Here is a 19480-nt window from a genome sequence, read left to right as displayed (position 1 = left end):
AATGTCACTTTAAGCTGTATAGAAATGACTTGAAAAATATCTAGTCAAATATTATTTACTTTCATCATGGCAAAGATAAAATAAATCAGTTATTAGAAATGAGTTATTAACACTATTATGTTCATAAATGTGTTGAAAAAATCTTCTTTCCGTTAAAAAGAATAAAATATAAGTGTGTGTGCGTGCGTGCGTGCGTGTGTGTCTTGAGTTTTCCAGGTGGTCAGTATGCTAATATATATTTATTCTATTACAAAAATGTTAATTTTACATCACTTTCCTACATCGATAGATAAGTGACAGCGTGGTAATTGCAGACAAAGAGCATGTGTTTGTGTGTATGAAGCTGTATTGTCCATCCTCCCTGTTAAATTTGATCTAATCTGAAACACACCCCCTCTCCTGCTTTCACTTCTCATTCTAACGGAGGGATCGATTTGTAAAAGAATTTCGGTTTTGAGCGACTTGTGTGAACCATCGATATCCCTGCATCTCAATGTGCACATCCACCTTTCTGATCAATAACATTTATAAAACATTTGTAATATTTAAAAATGAAAGGTGCACAGTATGCACACTGAGGCGCAGGCACTGTTATATTATCAGCCACCCTCAAAAACTACCCGTTACTTCACTTAGTCAACAATAATACAAGTTTCTTGCACCGCAGCGTCTTGTTGTCATATTCCATTTACATTGTTTGCTGATTTTATTCAACAAAAGCCTAAGCCTAGAATTTAGTGCGAGTTGGTGCTACTTTGCCGTATGGTCAGTGCAGTAAGTGACTGTATTATCATCAATATCGTTACTTGATTAGCACAAAAGTTTGTAACATACAAAAACATAAAAAATGAAAGTTTACCTATGAAATGTTCTGCATTTGTGCTTTATTTTCTTTATTTGCTTTAGTTACTTCACCCGTACACAGCACAAAAATCCAGCATCTTCACATTGACATTAGTCTTGACTAGTGCATTTGAATGACATTTGTCCTGGGAGCAGCGTTTAAAATTGTGCTTATATAAGTTATGAAACAAGTAATACTGTAAACTGTGTATTTTGTGTTACCATGAAATAAAGGATAGAGCATAATAGGAAACATTAGACTTTTTAAATATCATCATATTGCCAGCCCTGGTCTGTACTGAATGTTTGTGTAGATGGTCTGCAGCAGTGAAATGAAACCTGCGTTAAGCTAAGCCCACTGTCCTGTGTGGTTGTAATTGTTTGTGTTGAAGCTTGTGTGGTGTCTGCTGTGTTGTATCCTCAGATCAACCCTTGTCTTAAATCAGTCTGCAGCTCAGCTTGATGTAATCTTATAATGGCACCTTCAGGCATATTTACACAGGGATGGGTTGCATGCATTAAGTGCTGTCCATTCACCTTGTCAAAACCTGCATGCTTCCCCTGTTACTCTGCAGCATGAGAGCGTCTTTGCAGTATTCAGAACTTAATTTACAATAAAAAAGAGTCTTCTTTTAGTTTGTCTAACTTGATGTTTGTGAGGTAGACTTATCTTTTTAAATTCTAGATGAATATCCTTGTTGATTTTCCTGTTTTGTAGTTCTGCATGTTCATGATCATGTTCATGTTGCTTCATCTGTACCAGGCTTCGGCAGATTACTGAAGACTGTCGTCATTATCGGGCAGGTAAAAAGTTACAGATCGGAGATCAGTTTAAGAGCGGTGATGTCACTTTTTGTTAAGTGTGACTGCCGTTGGCATTAGAAGTGGCTGGTCTTAATAATGAGAGCTGGGCCATGCGTGTCTTCACGTCATGACTTCTACAACACTGCCCCCTGTCATTGTTTTGCAGTATTACAGCGAACTAACTGCTTTATAAGGACAATGTTTAAAGAGAAGGTTAACACAAATATGTTATTCTGCCGTCTTTATGTCAGCCCTGACTTGTTCCAACACTGAAAATAATGATTTTTTGCTAATATTTTTGCAAACAATTTATATGGGTTGAATTTAAACAAATTAAATGTAATGTTCAACTTAATTTGTTTGTTTCAGCGTATCTGCAGGGTCTTAACAAGTTTTAAAATGTCTTAAATGGTTTAAAAAATAATAATAATCTTAGGCCTTAGGAAAGTCTTAAATCCACTGAAATATTGTGTTGTAGGTCTTAAATAACTATAAACTGGTCTTAATTTAAGACTATAAACTGGTCTTAAAATGTGGGATCCTATTTATTTTCTTTCTTTTTTCTAAAACACCATAAAGACTAATAGTGTTGTTTAATTTCTGAAGGTTTGTAAATTTTTTCTTTCTCTCTTCACATCCATTGCTGTGTCTTTTTGTAGGTCATATGTCTTGTATGTCGACATTTTCCCTTGTTTTATGCTTTATTTCACATTTTGCACAGATTATTGTTTCGTGATGGTTTGACTGTCTGTTCCTTGTTTTTCTCTCTGCAAAAACTATAAATAAAAAAGTGTTAAGAGACGTTTATTTATTAACTCTATTTACTTAATATGGTTTAATTGCCTTCCTTACATTAACACTTGCTTTTAAGGTTTTAACTTTATTTAAAAAATTAACTATTAATAAAAAAGTCTAAAGCGTTTAGCCTTGTGCAAGTCTGAAATTTCATTCCATTTGGTCTTAAATGGTCTTAAAAGGGTATTAAAAAGTCTTACATTTGACTTGATGAAACCTGTTAAATTAACCCAAATAAATAGTTTGCAACGATTTACATTAAAAAATAATAGTAAATCCAATGAATCATTTTTTCAGGCACAGGTGTTTTTGTTGTTTTAAACACAAAAGAAGATATTTTGACGAAAGGAAAAACAAATACTATAGAAGTAAATAATAATCAATAATGGAATTATTGCACAAGTTGGTTAGAGTTTATATTTATAAAGCGCAATAAAACAACAGTTGTTGACCATTGCGCCGTACAAACCTAAAAGCAAATTTTCAAAAATAGACCGCAACCGATAAAACAAAGAATTCATCCAACATATACCACACAGCATCAATGATAAATAACAAGACACCAGATAGGTAAAATAGGATACATTTTCTGCCAATTTAAAAGCTCTTTATAGGAGATGTAGTTTAAGTTTAAGTTTCCCCCTAAACCAAGATTCATCGGAAATTGTTCTAATTGACATGGGTAGCCCTTTCCACATTTTAGGACCTACTATAGAGAAAGCTGGATGTCCTTTTTTTCTTCAATTTTCTGGCTCGATAACCTGAAACATCTGTCAAATATTTAAACAGTAATAAGATTAAAGAGATAAGAGGGAGCCTGTCCATTTAATATCTTAAAAACATGCATTAAAATTAAAACTCAATTCTAAAACCTATGGGCAACCAATTTAGGGAGCACAGGATAGGAGTTATGTGTTCAACCTTGCGGGTGCCAGAAAGAAGCCATGACCTCATGACCTAACCTCAATCAATTTTGGTAATGCAATATATATCGTCCATACATAAAAAATAATTTTAGCAGTATTTTAGCTGATTTGGCTAGAGGTGTCAGTGTCAGTATGGTTACGTAACTTTTGTAAGTTACATAGTATATTTTCATGTGAGTGTATGACACCAATCAATGGTTTTCTAGCTATCTTAAAATAATCTTCTGTTGTGATTAACAGAAATAAGAGTTTCAAACAGGTTTGAAACAAATGAATAATTGCAGAATTGACAGTATTGAGTGAACTATCCCTTTAAGTTTGTATATTTAGGGTTTTTAGTTTTTGTCATTCTTCACATGCAAAATTGCTTTCTTGTTTGGAAAAATAAACCCCAATTTTTTTTTTTCATTATTTACTCACAGCATTGATCATCCAGAACGATAGCCAATACATTGTTTTTAATCCTCATCGCAATATAGCTTCTTTGATTTAATTGAAATAAACATGGATGTGATTGCTCTGTGCAGTTTAATTGAAATAAGTCATTCATGGAACAAGGATTCAAAAAAGATGCTGCCATAAATGGCAAAATACTTTAAGCATACCTGTTTTTTCACCATAACAACTACATGTCTCATCACAGTTGAGTAGAGGTCTGTGAAATGCTGTCTCCTTGCAGCAGTTCATCTTTGTGTGCAACAAATTCCTGGCATTGCTTTGGCTGTTTTAAGTTTGACATCACACATTCAGAAGTTCTCAGCTCATAAGAATATTATGTTTTATTTGCATAACAACACCATACTACTTGCACGTTTAGCAGAGCATTGTCCTGGGTGTTCAGTATGTTTTAGATATCTTTCAATAGAAGATATCTTGAAAAAAACAGAACAACATGCAATTTTTCACTTCCACAATAGGAAAATCAAGTATTATGGAAGTCAATGGTTACAGGTTTACAACATTTTACAAAAAAAAAAAAACATTTTGAGTTTAACAGAAGAAAGAAACTAATTCAATTTTGCAACAAGTAAATGATGAGTAAGTTATAACATAACTTTCATTTTCAGTCTCAGCTTAACTAACCCTTTAGGTGAACTACAGCTTCGTGTATTATTTTCCTCTTTAGTCTGGACCAAGAAACCTAAATTACAAGTGTGAACACACCCATTATATATACATGCCTTATAGTCAGATTTTGCGGATTGGATCTGGGTGTTCATGTAGTTTACATTTTTGCAATGATATTATATCCATAATTTGTATTGCTTTAAATATATATATGTGTCATGTGTATGTGTTTGATATAAAAAACAGCTTTCTCTAAGAAAAAGAAGACTCTGAAAATAACTCTCTTTTTTGAGCTGTATTGTTCATGAATGTGCTTTATCACAGTGGTGTTTCTTTCGTCTCGCAACGCCCTGCCTTTGTTCGCGGTCGGCATATTTCCTGTGACCTTGCGTTTCATTTGGAGGAGAAACACAGAAATAGTTATACCATATTGTAGAGCGAGATCCCAAAAATTATATTTGGCTTACAGTGTGAATGTTCTGACATCAGGGCAACCTTGTCAGTTTGAACTTCAGCTTTAAATTTGCGCATTATCTCCATGTTTTCTTCTCTTTCTCAGGAGAAATTAGGGAGAAAGGCTTTTTCCTGCAGCTTACATGAGAGAGTCTTGCATCACATACTGTTTGTACTGTACAAATGGACTTTCTTGTGTTTCGTTTCAACAGCATTTGAACCAGACCTTCAGGAACAGCTGTGATCATGGGATTTGGCCATGACATCTGCTCCTGCCTTCTTATTAGTATTCATTAGTGATCATATATATGGTGAAAGATTATTTTGACCAATATTGCTTGTGTATATATATTTTACTTATTATTATATAGTATATATTATAATCTATTTCTGAATTGAAATATGACATATATGATATGGTTCTTTAGTCGTCAGGTATTTGTTTACAATTAATCAATTAATTAACCTAAAAAATGTTTTTATTACATCAAATTTATGTTATATGTTAATGCAAAGAAATATCAACAGATAAGTGTATACATATGATGTGGTATTATTGTGGTCAGGTATTTGGTTTACAATTATACAATCAATTAACTGATTTACTAAAATGTTTATATTAAACATCAAATAAATGACAAATTAATAAAAATTGAAAACAAATGTTCAAAGATAAACGTAACACTTAAATAAACTGAAATACGTAACGTTTGTAAATGTATAAATTATGTATGTTTTGATTGTGTATATACACACACTGGCACACACACATGCACACACTTACCGGCCACTTTATTAGGTACACTATACTAGTACTTTTTGTCTTCAGAACTGCCTTAATCTTTCGTGGCATTGATTCAACAAGACACTGGAAATATTCCTCAGAGATTCTGGTCAATATTAACACGATAACATTGAGACTCATCAGATCAGGCAACGTTTTTCCGATCTTCTATTGTCCAATTTTGGTGAGCCTGTGGGAATTGTAGCCTCAGTTTCCTGCTCTTAGCTAACAGGTGTGGCACCCGGTGTGGTCTTCTGCTGCTGTAGCTGCCATGTGATTGGCTGATTAGAAATTTGCATTAATGAGCAGTTGGACAGGTGTACCTATTTAAGTGGCAGGTAATGCCTAGTTCACACTAAAGGATATTAAGCCTGATTTGAGCCCGATTTGGAAGTTAACGAGCTCGCCGACAGATCGGGCTGTGATCGGGAAGAAATCTGCGGGTGCTCGGCGCTCGCCGCTCTTTATGTGTGAACTACTGAACAACGCATCAACGAGGCTCGCTGATGTGTCGCCGACACCTCGCAGACAGAAATCCAACATTTAGCATGCTAAATATTTCAGAGCAGTCAGCCGACTCAACCCCACGTGTGGTCAGATGTAGTGACGAGCTGCAGCCAATGAGAGAGCATATGAGCATGAGCTGAATGGCTGTGTGTTCAGGAGCTCAGCAGAAACATCTGTGATTGGTCAGAATGGGCATAGGTGCACTCGCTTCATTCTGCGTTAGCACAGACATGAGAGGAGGATATATTAACAGTGGAACTAGAATTGTGTAACTATTAGAATTACCATACTGCTCATTCTGACCGTTCTCATATAAAACGCCATTTTGTCACAACATATTTACATTCAAAGCTATTATTGAGATATTAAAATTAAGCTTTGAATGTTTGGCATCATATTTAATGACACCATTACCCTAAAAATATAATCTTTTTTTGGTAATACAGCCTATAAATATGTAGTTAAGATACTAAAACACTTAAAGGTCTTGGCTTTCATTTTCACTTTCAAACAGGAGCTATTTCACTGCACAGAATATGCTGTTTTTAAAGATATCTGAAGTAAATTGATGTTTTTGCCATCAGAAAGTTTTGTTTATGTTAGCAGGAAATTGCCAGGCAAGAAAATGCACACATATTTAAAGTCACAGTGAAAAGTATTAGACATGCATGCAGTCATTTTAACCAATATGGTAATTTAAGGCAGAAATGCTCAGTTCTTTACTGTTTTGTAATAAAAAAAATAACAATGTCAGAAAGAAATACACTGATAGTTAGAAAACGGCAGGGTGTTATAAATATGTTAGTTTTATTTCAAAGAGTTATAAAATTACAAAAATTAAAAACTCTCTGTGTATCTAACCACTCGAACCTTGCAGATGAGTGATTAATCCTCTGATAAATCAGCTGATTTGACGATGTTTTTAAATGCTTTCTCCAAAGCTTGAAACACTGTCAGTGATGTCATCAGCACACACGCAGCCAATAATGTTCAGATTTTTCTGACGACTCCTCCCTCAAATTTTCATTGGCTGTGGTTTGGTAGCTTGAATGAGCTGATGGGGGATGAGTTGTTGTCAAATCATGTAGTGTGTGACCCCCCTCTTGTGGATCGTTCACGGAGTGTTGCGTAGTGTGAACACCACAGAGATTAAAAGACCAAAGTCAAGTCATGTAGTGTGAACAGCACAGCGATCTGCTGATGTTTAAAATCCTGTAGTGTGAACTAGGCTTAAGGGTGTGTGTGTGTGTGTGTGTGTGTGTGTGTGTGTGTGTGTGTGTGTGTGTGTGTGTGTGTGTGCGTCTGTGTGTGTGTGTGTGCGTCTGTGTGTGTGTGTGCGTCTGTGTGTGTGTGTGTGTGTGTGTTTGTGTGGATAGATAGATAGATAGATAGATAGATAGATAGATAGATAGATAGGTAGGTAGGTAGGTAGGTAGGTAGGTAGGTAGATAGATAGATAGATAGGTAGGTAGGTAGGTAGGTAGGTAGGTAGGTAGGTAGGTAGGTAGGTAGGTAGGTAGGTAGGTAGGTAGGTAGGTAGGTAGGTAGGTAGGTAGGTAGGTAGGTAGGTAGATAGATAGATAGATAGATAGATAGATAGATAGATAGATAGATAGATAGATAGATAGATAGATAGATAGATAATTAAATATTTGTAAAAAAATGTATACATTTCTGATTTATTTGATATATATATATATAAATTATTTTAAATAAAATTTTCTCCAAATATATTTGTGTTGGACATATTTAGTAAAATTGCAGATGACATTTATGATCCTGTTTTGCTATTTATTTGTTATTTTTGCTATTTGTTGTTAGTTGTAAACCAGCACATGTTGTCAGGCTTGTTGCTAGCATGTAAACCCCAGAGCCATGTGGTTTAACACCGCTGCCACAGATTTGCAGTTGTTACTTGTTTTTTTAGCACACTCACCCGCGATCACTTTCTTTTTTTATCTTCTCTTGTCAAGCCAAAACCTTTCACTTTGTAAAGTCCCTTTCCCTCCTGTGTTTCCCCTTTTGACTATTTTAAAACAGAAAATGCAACAGAAAATGTAGAGATGATGGCAAGCGCATGGCTATTTGTGATTGGATCAAACTATATCACAGATTAAAAATGATTGGATCGTCCACATGAGCACATGACATTTAGAGCCGTGTGTCAGTGAGTCAAGTTGCTCATAAGCCCACCTGTTGCCACAAAACCACAAGGACTGCATTGCAGGTTTCATGCCGTTACACATATTAGGCACACCCAAAATGACACGCATCTGGACACATACCACCATCTGCTCTTAGTCTATAAGGTGACTTTTGCAGTAAACCGTGTCAGTGGCTTTTGCAGTAACTTGGATTGACTGTGCAGTTAGTCATGCAGCATCACTGTACAGGGCTGTGCAATATCATGATGTGTATTATTTGGACCAGGGGTGAGGCCAGAAATTGAAATATGGTGGACCTCGGTGCATACTCTTAAACTAAGTGTTTAATAACTGCTATTGTATATAGTATTGTCTTTTTAGTCAAAAAAATAAAAATGCATCCTGAGTGCGAAAGCATTCACTTTGACAAACTGTAAACAGCAGATCTTATAATTCAAGATCTGAAAGCAAAAATACAGAAAAAATACAATTTGCTTCTGAATTTTCTCACGTTATGAAATTAGCTAAAGCAGGCAGAAATATATTGAATTAGGCCCATTTATTCATAAAGTTTAGATGTTTAATAACTGCAAATAATTATACTGTAGGTCTTGTTATTTTCAGATTTCTTGCAGATTAACGTGTAAAATACAAACAATCGCCGAAACATTAGGCTACAATGAAATCTGCAAATAAGGGGTTTTATTTAATACTGAAAACAACATGATTATAGTTGCCAATTATCATACCTTTCACACTAATTTTATTACTTATAATCTTTTTTCTTGACCAGCAAATAAGAATAGTCTGCTGGACAGTTTAATTTTCAGAGCTGCTGCCTCAGTCAGATCCAGCCAAATAAAGAAAAAAAGTGCAAAGCCAAATGATGTTTAAGAGAGAAAGGTATTTCCAATAATATTTAGAAAATGTTTTCTTCTGAGAAAGTCTCATTTGTTTTATTTCAGCTAGAATAAAAGCAGTTTTTTTTTTTTAAAAAACCTTTTTAAGATCAATATTACTAGCCCACTTAAGCAAGATTGGTTTTCGATGTCACGTCATTAATATTATTAAAGATTTTTAAACTAATTATTTTTATAAATTATTTTAATGATCATAAAGATTTTTATAATAATAAAAAAAAATAATTTATCAAACTTTGATGCATCACATGCTTTTGTTCATATCTCGAGTCGGACAATTCTACCTATTAAAATTTATTAAAACATTAATAACTACAGAACATGGGTTGCTCTACAAATATATTTTTTTATCATAGAATGAATAAACCATTATCACCTATAAAAGTCAAGAAAAACAGGGCATCAATATATTCAAATATTCCTTTCCAGTTATCAAAGAAATAATTTGTTTCTTAACTATAGTTTTGTAACTCTTAAATGGTTTTAAAATCAAAATGAATGGTTAAACATATTACTGTAAATAAATAATCTGTTGGCTTTAACAGACTTATCGCTCAGGTTTTTCCAAAATTGTACAAAGACTTTCCTCCTTTTCCACAGCTGTTGCAATTTCTACCTAATAATTCAGGGCGGCTAATAATTCTGACTTCATCTGTATATCGTTATCAGTGATATGAGATTTTTGTCATATCGCCCAGCCCTACTCTGTACAGTGTTCACATCCAGCAGTCACTAAGGGCAAATATGGCTGCTGATGCCACAGTGCCTCTACAACACTATGCACAGCAGTCAGTTCTCACGTCATTGGCACCTTCAGTGAATGTAACTCAACCCTCAACTCAAAAAAAGAAAAAAAAAATGAGATCACAGTACCACCGCCACACACCCATCAACACTATTCGCCTCTGCCCCCTCAGACAAGTGCACTGCTCATAAAGGATGCTCTGCGGAGAAGGTCGCGTGCAAATATGGTAGAGAGCGACAGCACGAACTCATAGCAACAGAGAAACACTTGTAAACAAGACACATCCACATCACTACACACTACCCAATGCACAGGAAGCTGCCAGCCATGTGGGTAGACATAGAGAAGAGAAACTTTAGCTGCTCATTTCAGCTTTTCTTCATTTGTGTAATGACGACGCTGGGGTTATAACGGTTCTCAGAGCCATGGCTGAAAGCATGTCAGTTGTTTCAGAGGAAAGGAATTCAGTAACTCAGTGTCAGAGCGAAAGGAGGGAGCAGAGAGACTGAGTTAGATGATTAGCTTCAGAACTTACATTTTCAAAGAGGAGGTAGTTGAAGAGGATAAGTAAAGTTACAGTCTGAGATTTGAGAAAAAAATATGAAGGAAGGATCCGAGCAGTGCAGGTTATAGTTCATTTTTAACTGACACTGTTGCGTTGATTTTAGTCAAGAGACTTGATTTGGGTTGGAGATCGAGGTATGGGCCCGTTTGATCCGGAGGTGTTCTTGCCAGTGATTTTTGTGACTGCTCATCTTCTGACGGCGACAGGAGTGTGGTTGTACTGTAGACGGCGGATGGCCAGGAGGCCTGGTTTACTTGATGGTAATGCACATCTCTTTCCCTTTCACTCCTGCTGTCTGTCACTCACTGTGGAATGTCCTGGTTTCTAGTTCCCTCTTCTGGCTCCACCTCCTCCTGTTAGATTAATGCTTTGTATGTTGTATGTTGGTGTCTATCAAAATTATTATTATTATTATTATTATTATTATTATTATTATTATTATTATAGTTGTTGTTGTTGTTATTAATAATCATGCAATAATTAATTATATGCTAAATGTTATTAATAGTAATTATTAAATAATAATTTATTTAATGTATTAGATTATTATTATTATTATTATTATTATTATCGATAATTCTATTAAGAATTATTATTTATTTTATTCATTATTATTAGATATTAATTAATTTAATGTATTAGAGTATTATGATGATGATGATGATGATCATTTATTATTATTATTATTATTATATTTTTTTATTGATATATATAATAAGAATATTTTCTAAATTCTTTATTGTTAAAAATTAATTTATTTAATGCATTAGAGTATTATGATGATTATGATGATTTATTAATATTATTACTGATAATAATAATAATAATAATAATAATAATAATCTTAATATTTTTTAAAAATTATTATTATTGTTATTGATAATTATAATAAAACTTGTTATTGTTTTTTTTATTATTATTAAATATTAATTTACTTAATGTATTAGCGTAATATTATGATGATGATGATGCATTATTATTACTGAGTATTATTATTTTTATTATTATTATTATTGGTATTGATAATTATAATAATGATTTTTATTGTTTTTATTCATTATTATTAAATATTAATTTATTTAATGTATTAAAGTAATATTATGACGATGTATTATTATTATTATTATTATTATTACTGATTATTATTATGATGATGCATTATTATTGTTATTATTATTATTATTGATATTTATAGTGAGAATTAATATTGTTTTTATTTATTATTAATAAATATTAATTTATTTAATGTATTAGAGTAATATTATGATGATGAAGATGATGTATTATTATTATTATTATTATTATTTTTATTATGATGATGATGATGATGATGATGATGTATTATTTTTATTATTATTTTAATATTATTGATAATTGTAATATGTATTATTGTTTTTATTCTTTGTTATTAAATATGAACTTATTTAATGTTTTAGAGTACTATTATAGTTGTTGTTGTTGTTGTCATTATTATTATTAATAATAACAATATCGCTAATACTATTACAACACATTAAATAAATAAAATATTTGTGTTTTATTCTGAAATTTCTGCATTGAATGAATGAATTACTTTATTTATTTATTTATTTATTTAGTAAAACAAATTTATAAGAACTTAATGAATTTTTTCAATTTTTTTAGAACCACCAACTGTATAATTAATTTCTTTCTTTTTAATTTATGTTTTCTAACAATTCTAGGCATTCGGGCATCATTGCTTGTGATTTGTTTTATTACATTTAATGCAAATGCGCTTGACTACAAAATCATCCTATTATCATTCAAAATTGTCCCAAAATGATGGATTCTTTTCACTCTTATAGTAGTTTGTACAGACTCCTCTTAAGATTTAAAGAATTCATCCCACAGTAAAGTCTGTGTGAGCTGATCTTTTTACATTTCTACATAATGTCTACATAATAGACAAGGTTTTTTTACACACTGAATGAAACTGAAGTTGTTTTTCTGCTGTTTTTTGTAACATATAACAGTTATTCCAAGACTTAATACATTCTTTCAAATTTGTTCTTCCTGCTTCACTGTAATAAACTTGTCAGCATATCGCAGTACTGCATGTTATTTTACGATCTCGCAAGGTACTGATAACCATGAGCTTCACATAGTGTTAACCCATCACTCCAGAGTTTGTCTTTGACATGTAAACACGATTTGCGGCTCTGCTGTAATTTACACAGTCTGCTCATTGTCATGTGCCGCATTACATGCAGTAATGATGTTGTAAATACAACAACAGTCTGAATGTGTGATGGGGATTTGTGTTGTGCACTCTTGTGGCTAGTTTAGCGATTGACTGCAGAGCTTTGGGTGAAGGACAGAGGTTCCCCTGGGTCATGTGGAATGTCCTGCTGAGTGTTATTGGCGATTGCCGTCAGTCAGTAAGGATTGAGTCAAATGGGGATGATGTGGAGCATGTGACAAGCAGTTTGGACACAATGTTGCATCAGTACTTGAAGTTCACTATAGTTTTTTACAAAAAGTGTTGTTGTTGTTGCTATTATTATTATTTGTTATTATTATCGTCGTATATTGTTATCTTTATTATTATTATTATTGTTATATTTGTATTATTATTGTTATTATTATTATTATTATTATTATTATTATTGTCATATTATTATTATTATTATTATTATTATTGTTGTTGTTTTGTTATTGTTATATATTACTAAATTATTGTTATTATCATTATTAATATCTATTTTTTATTTTAATATTGTCATATATTATTATTATTATTATTATTATTATTATTATTAATGTTATTATTATTGTTTATATTATTATCATTATTGTTATTGTTGTTGTTCTTAATGTTATATAATATTACTGTTATTATTATTGTTATAGATTCGTTATTGTTATGATTATTGTTATTATTATTATACATTATTATTGTTATATATTATCATTATTATTGATTTGTTATATATTATTAGCATTATTGTTATATATTATCATTGTTGTTATTGTTATTATTATTATTATTATGATTATTATTTTCTGTGTCAAAGGTTAAATTTGTTTTGAGATAATATATTTGTGTATAATGTTTAAATTTGCCATGTATATGTGATTTAAGCATACGATTAAAACAAAACTATTCAAAACTATTTCATAGATATTTTATATAAATGCATACAAAATTTCTATTAAATACATATTTTATATCTAAATGTTTATGTTTTTTTCTTAAATATATACACACATGCATGCATGTGTTTATATTAGGGCTGCGCAAGATATCGTTTTAGCATCGATATCACTGTGTGCACATCTGCAATAGTCACATTGGATCTGCAATGTTAAGTCAAGATTATTGTTGACAAGGGCTACAGTTGAAATAACATCTCATTTACTGTTAGACTTTGCAGTAACTCCACAGATCTACCAGAAATTGTATCATTTGCATGTGTTTTTAAGGTCTGTGACTGTGTAAGCATTTCAAGCCAGTTTATAGCATTCAGACACATGAATTTATACTATTTTGATTAATTGTATTTATGTATAATGTGTATTATGTCGTCTGGTGGAATATGTAATTGCAATATGCATCGCAGAAAAATAAAGTATCGCAATGTGCATTTTTTTTTCAATATCGTGCAGCCCTAATATATATATATATATATATATATATATATATATATATATATATATATATATATATATATATATATATATATATATATATATATATATATGTATATATATATATATATATATATATATATATATATATATATATATATATATTTAAAACAATTGTGTGTGTATATATATATATATATATAAATATATACATATATTATATATATATATATATATATATATATATATATATATATATATATATATATATATATATATATATATATATTAAATATACACAACACACACACACACACACACACATATATGTCAAAACAAACTTTCATTTTGGATGCAATTTATTCACGGTTTATCTTTGCCCAACATTATTTGTATTATTATTTGATGTCATTATTACTAGTATTATTAGTATTAATATTATTTGATGTTATTATTATCATTATTATTTGATGTTATTATTATTATTCTTTGATGTTATTATTATCATTATTATTATTTATTTTTATTATTTGATGTTATTATTATTATTATTCTCATTTGTTATTTTTAGTTGTTTTTATATTTATTATTTCTTTGTTTGTTTGAGCTTTTGGTGTTGGCACATTTTTTTAGTTTTTAATACAGTTATGTAATTATGTTGGTATATTTTTTATGTTTCTCTTACACTAAAAAACTGTATTGAAAGTTTGCACAAGTAGCACATTGTATTAAATGTGAATTTAAGTAAACACTTGCAGTATTTACTCAGATCTTCAGTGTTACACAATCCTATGGAAATTATACTAATAGTCTGATTTTCTGCTCAAGTACAATTTCTCAATATTATCAGTATGTACTGTATATGCACTTTGTTTTACTTTTGACCAGGTCAGTATTTATTTATTGTAATAAAAAAAAAACCTTAGTGTTCACAGATTCAAAGTAGCGTATTCACATTTTGAATAATATTTAGTTTTTTCACAGTACTGGCTAAAAGCCTGGAAAACAGATATAAAAACAAAGGTTTGCTATATTTAGCATAAAAGTAATTAGGAGGTTTTTTAAATAGTCCCACATGATACCATTGCGTGTGTTTTAATATAAGCAGAAATCCCCACCTTGTTCTATTTAAAGAGCAGCTCATTCTAACGGCATGACGGATGCGTGTTATCGTGACACGTTAGCTGGTATTAAACAGTAAGACGTGATTAAGGTATCATGTCAACCTTAAGACAGAGTTTGGCCAAATCTGTCTGTCTGTTTTCTAGACAGACTGTTACTTATGTAACCCTCATGCGGCTTGATCTGTGGAAATGTCTAAATGGATCGGTCATCCCGGGGCGCTGTCATATTGGATGATCTGCACCCATGCATATGTGTATAAGGGGGAGCTAGCAATGCGTTGCTCAAGTTCTGTTTTTCTAGTGTCAATGTTAACAGCTAGGGCTGCACAATATACAGTATCACAACATTAATGGGATAATAGTATATTTAGTATCAGACTATTTGATTAAGTTACATTTATTTTATACATTGTTTGTTTACCTAAATTTGACCAATCAAATGGAGACTTGTTTAGACACTTAATTTATCCCCACCTCCCCAAGTAGTTGCTGTTCTGCTATTGGCTGGAGCAGCCAAAAGGTGAACCCAGAGCTGAAAATAAACACTAAAGGTTGAAGTCGAGTGGGGAGTGGAAAATGACTACAGCCAATCAGAGTCAGAATATCTGCTGAGGTTTTCACTCATTTATAGGGTTGTAAAGACTCAATCTTTACACCTTAACACAGTTTTTTTTGTCTGAATTAGAACTATTTATATCTGAAAATATCTTTTAACTGTTTATTTTAATATCATTCAAATAAATAACTGATTTCAAAACCTAGCTAATGAAATAGCATTTGTCTATAGAAATTGTAAGATATCGTAAGAAATAAGAAAAGAAATCGTTAGAAATATCGTTTTGAGACCAGAACATAATGAATTACTCAAATTGCAGATATTACTTTATTACACTTTAGTTGCTTGTTCAAAATACTTAATTGAAATGAGTTTAAACTACACAATTCTAAAGTTTTTTTATGGACAACTAAATAGTTTTATGTTCAATCCACTTAAATTTGTTAAAACAATTAATTAACTTAATCAATTTGTTTTGGGACAAGTAGGAATCCAGCATTTTTTTTACACACTGCAAAAACATTTTTGCTGCCTGAATTTTTATTAATTTTTTTGTTGATTTAAGGTTGGGCCGATAAACTATTATCATATCGAATCACAATAAAATTTATGTCCATAACGATGATAAGCTCTGAGTCTGGACATGTTTTACTCTATATTGATCTAAAAGCCAATGACAAAGCAGATGTATGCATCAACAGAAATCTGTAATTCTGTTAATGCTAGAGATATTCTACGCCATGTAATATTATTTAGCAAACTCGATTCACATTGCCGCCAGAAGTATTTGATGTTAAACTGTTATTATTTTAATGAATAGTTTTACCATTTTGATAAGGCCTAAGTTTATTTGAAAATAATTCTGTATTTGTTTACTTTTAGAAAATGCAATAAGTGTATTTTTGTTTGTGTACTGTATATATTCTGTCAATAACAGTGTTCTTCAGAATATTATATTTTATATCGTACATCATAGGTATATTATAGAAAATCGTAATCTGAAAAAAATCAGAGTGATGTGTTTTTGTTCATAACCAACACTCTTAAATGTAATTTAATGAAGCGTCTAATCTTTTTGGCTTTTGTCATTAGCCCCTTTCACACATACAGAACTTTCTGGAAAATTACAGGCAATTTTCTGAAAAGGTGTGTATGTGTGAACAGGCCCTTTCTGAAAATACCGGTAAATTCGTTCCGGCTATTTTCCGTAAAGAGAAGTTGTAAGATTACCGGTAATTTGCCGGAATGCTGCACTGTGTGAATGCAGAAGGAAGATTGCTGGACAGAGCACATGCACGTCTAGAACGTGCTGATGTGAGACGTCGGCTTTAGCCAATCAGAACCCTCAGACGCATTCACGTCCATGCAGTTTATGAAAATAAAAGCCTTTGAATATTTTTCCAGACACATCTAGCTGCTAGATGTCAGTCAGATAAAATTTCTATGTTTATCCTAATGGCAACTGTGTAAATAAATATCGATAAAATACCTATGATAAGCCGTTGTTTGTTTACCTTCAAGCTCTGACACGTGTGCCCATGAAGCAGCTTGTGAGCGCCAGCACACACGCATATCATGTACATCTTGACATGCGAAAGTGTTTCTCCATATGTTTTCGTCTAAGTTGTTCACAATACTGATCCATCCACAGAGTTTGTGATGTAGTCAAATGTTTAAAAATACAAGCCCAGCCGTTTAGAGCTCATTTCTGGTTAATGATGTCAGATTTTACCGGTATTTTGGAATGGATGTGTGAATGTCCTCGCCTGTGTGAACAGCACTTTTTTGAATTTACCGGTAAAGTCGTTCCGGAAAACTTTCGGATATTTACCGGTATCACTGTGTGAAAGGGGCTACTGGTGTGATACTCTCTTAAAGCTGGAAGCATTAACATCTTATATCGAAATTTATATCGTTATCTTTTGATCTAGAAAAGATTTATCAATTGCATTTTTGCCATCGCCCAGCCCTAAGTTTAATCAAATTAACTTTTCTAGTCATGTCAACTTACATCAATCAAACTGACAAAAAATATGAACTTAAAATTTTAAGTTAAAAACCAGTTTAACTTATTAAAATAAGTTAAAGCAACAAAAAGTCATTCAATTTATTTGCAGTGATTTTTCCAGTATCATGCAGCCATAGCTTGCATGAAAAGAGAAAGAGATGCAACACTGCTCCACAGAGGTTATTATTAGCTACAGCAGGAAGTGTTGCAGAACATGGGTGTGAGTACAGCGCCAGGGTTGGGCACATTCCGTTATTAGCCTTTGTGTGTGTCTGTCTCTGTTTGGTTTGTGCTGGCAACCACCTTTTGTCACTGCTGTTATGTGTTAATACAATTGCGGTAAACCTCAGGCCTGGGTGGTTTATTTGGTTCATAAATCCAAAGTTCTGCCCACTGTTATCCATCAATCCCAAAGTCCTCTTGGGTCTGTTCGTCTGAATCCTGCTGCAACACCTCAAGACTAATAGACTTTGTTTTAATGGGTCTTAATGCTTTGGCTTCTCCTGGAGAGGCTTACTGTTAAAGTCCTAGCACCTCTTTATCTTTAGGAAATGTCCTGAGGGAAACATTCGGCTTTCACTACTTCTGTTGTATGATTAATGATTTCAGACAGCACATGTGTGTGTGTATATGTTTAGCCTGTGCTGTGATGCATTTTAACTAGACACAAACAAAGTACAGTACTTATTTGAAAGCCAAATATATAAGCAAAAGCTTAGCAAATATTAATTTCCTTTAGTCACACACGCTTGTTAAATAAGACATAGTTTAAATGGTTAATGGTTCACTTTGCGTTTACTAACATGGACAAACAAAAAACAATACATTTATTACAGTATTAGCTTATGTTAGGTAACGTTATGAAAAAACACTGAAAAAACAAAGTGTATTAACTAATAATTGGATAATACTAATACAATAATAAATGTTGAACTATGATTCATAAATGCTATTAGTATTGAAAATTACTCATAATTAGTTCATGTTAGTAAATGCATTAACTTATGAAACCTTATTGTAAACAGTAACTGGTATTAGTATATAGTATATACTGTAGGGTTCTGAGGGTTCTCTAAATTCGCTTTCATCACTTAATGTTTGTAATTTGTGAGTAGTGTTTAAAAAGTTTGTATCATTTGTCTTTGTAATAAATTAGTTATGGTAATTGTGTATTTATTGTTGGAAAACAGTAAAAAGAAGTAAATAAAGTTAAAAAAAAAAATTCTGTAGACTATTATACACACAGTAAATGTTACTGGCAATTTGTGAAATCCCAGCATTGTATTGAATGCCTTGGAGATGTATAGAATGCCTGATGGTTTTGAGCAAAGTACTCATAGGCATTACATAAAATGACAATGACAAAATGACAGTGTCAGTAGAGCACAACAACAGCCTTTATTGATCATTACAAGTTTTATAGTGGAAGGAATATGAAATAAAGCACATGATGTTCTTACCGGAAAAACAATGATGGCAGAACTGAGATTGAAGGATTTGCCACAATATTGTCTGTGGTGTGGTAGTGGAACCTCGTACCGGCAATACGTTGTCTTACAATATTGTTCAACACTCATGTGCTTCGATCATCATCAAAAACCAGTACACCCAAATGTATATGTTATAGAA

The 19480-nt window shown here is 32.0% G+C and overlaps 1 protein-coding gene across 21 annotated transcripts in view; it reads left to right on the top strand.

The window, feature by feature from the left end:
- Window positions 1-19480, top strand: part of macf1a (microtubule actin crosslinking factor 1a) — a 311815-nt gene that overhangs the window by 96101 nt on the left and 196234 nt on the right. Inside the window, exon 1 of one of the 21 annotated variants that reach the window (XM_073931807.1) lies at window positions 10284-10814. The exons of 19 other annotated variants lie outside the window; for them this stretch is intronic. In XM_073931807.1, coding sequence (XP_073787908.1) covers window positions 10691-10814 — 124 coding nt within the window. In that variant the 5' untranslated portion in view covers window positions 10284-10690. Of the gene's footprint in view, window positions 1-10283; window positions 10815-19480 lie in introns of those variants that run through there. One more of the 21 variants, XM_068215312.2, reaches the window with a different exon arrangement.

Source organism: Danio rerio, chromosome 19 (genome assembly GCF_049306965.1).
Source record: "Danio rerio strain Tuebingen ecotype United States chromosome 19, GRCz12tu, whole genome shotgun sequence".
Taxonomy (NCBI): domain Eukaryota; kingdom Metazoa; phylum Chordata; class Actinopteri; order Cypriniformes; family Danionidae; genus Danio; species Danio rerio.
The sequence above is the reverse complement of the archived record's forward strand: the minus strand, read 5'-3'. Positions and strand labels throughout refer to the sequence as shown.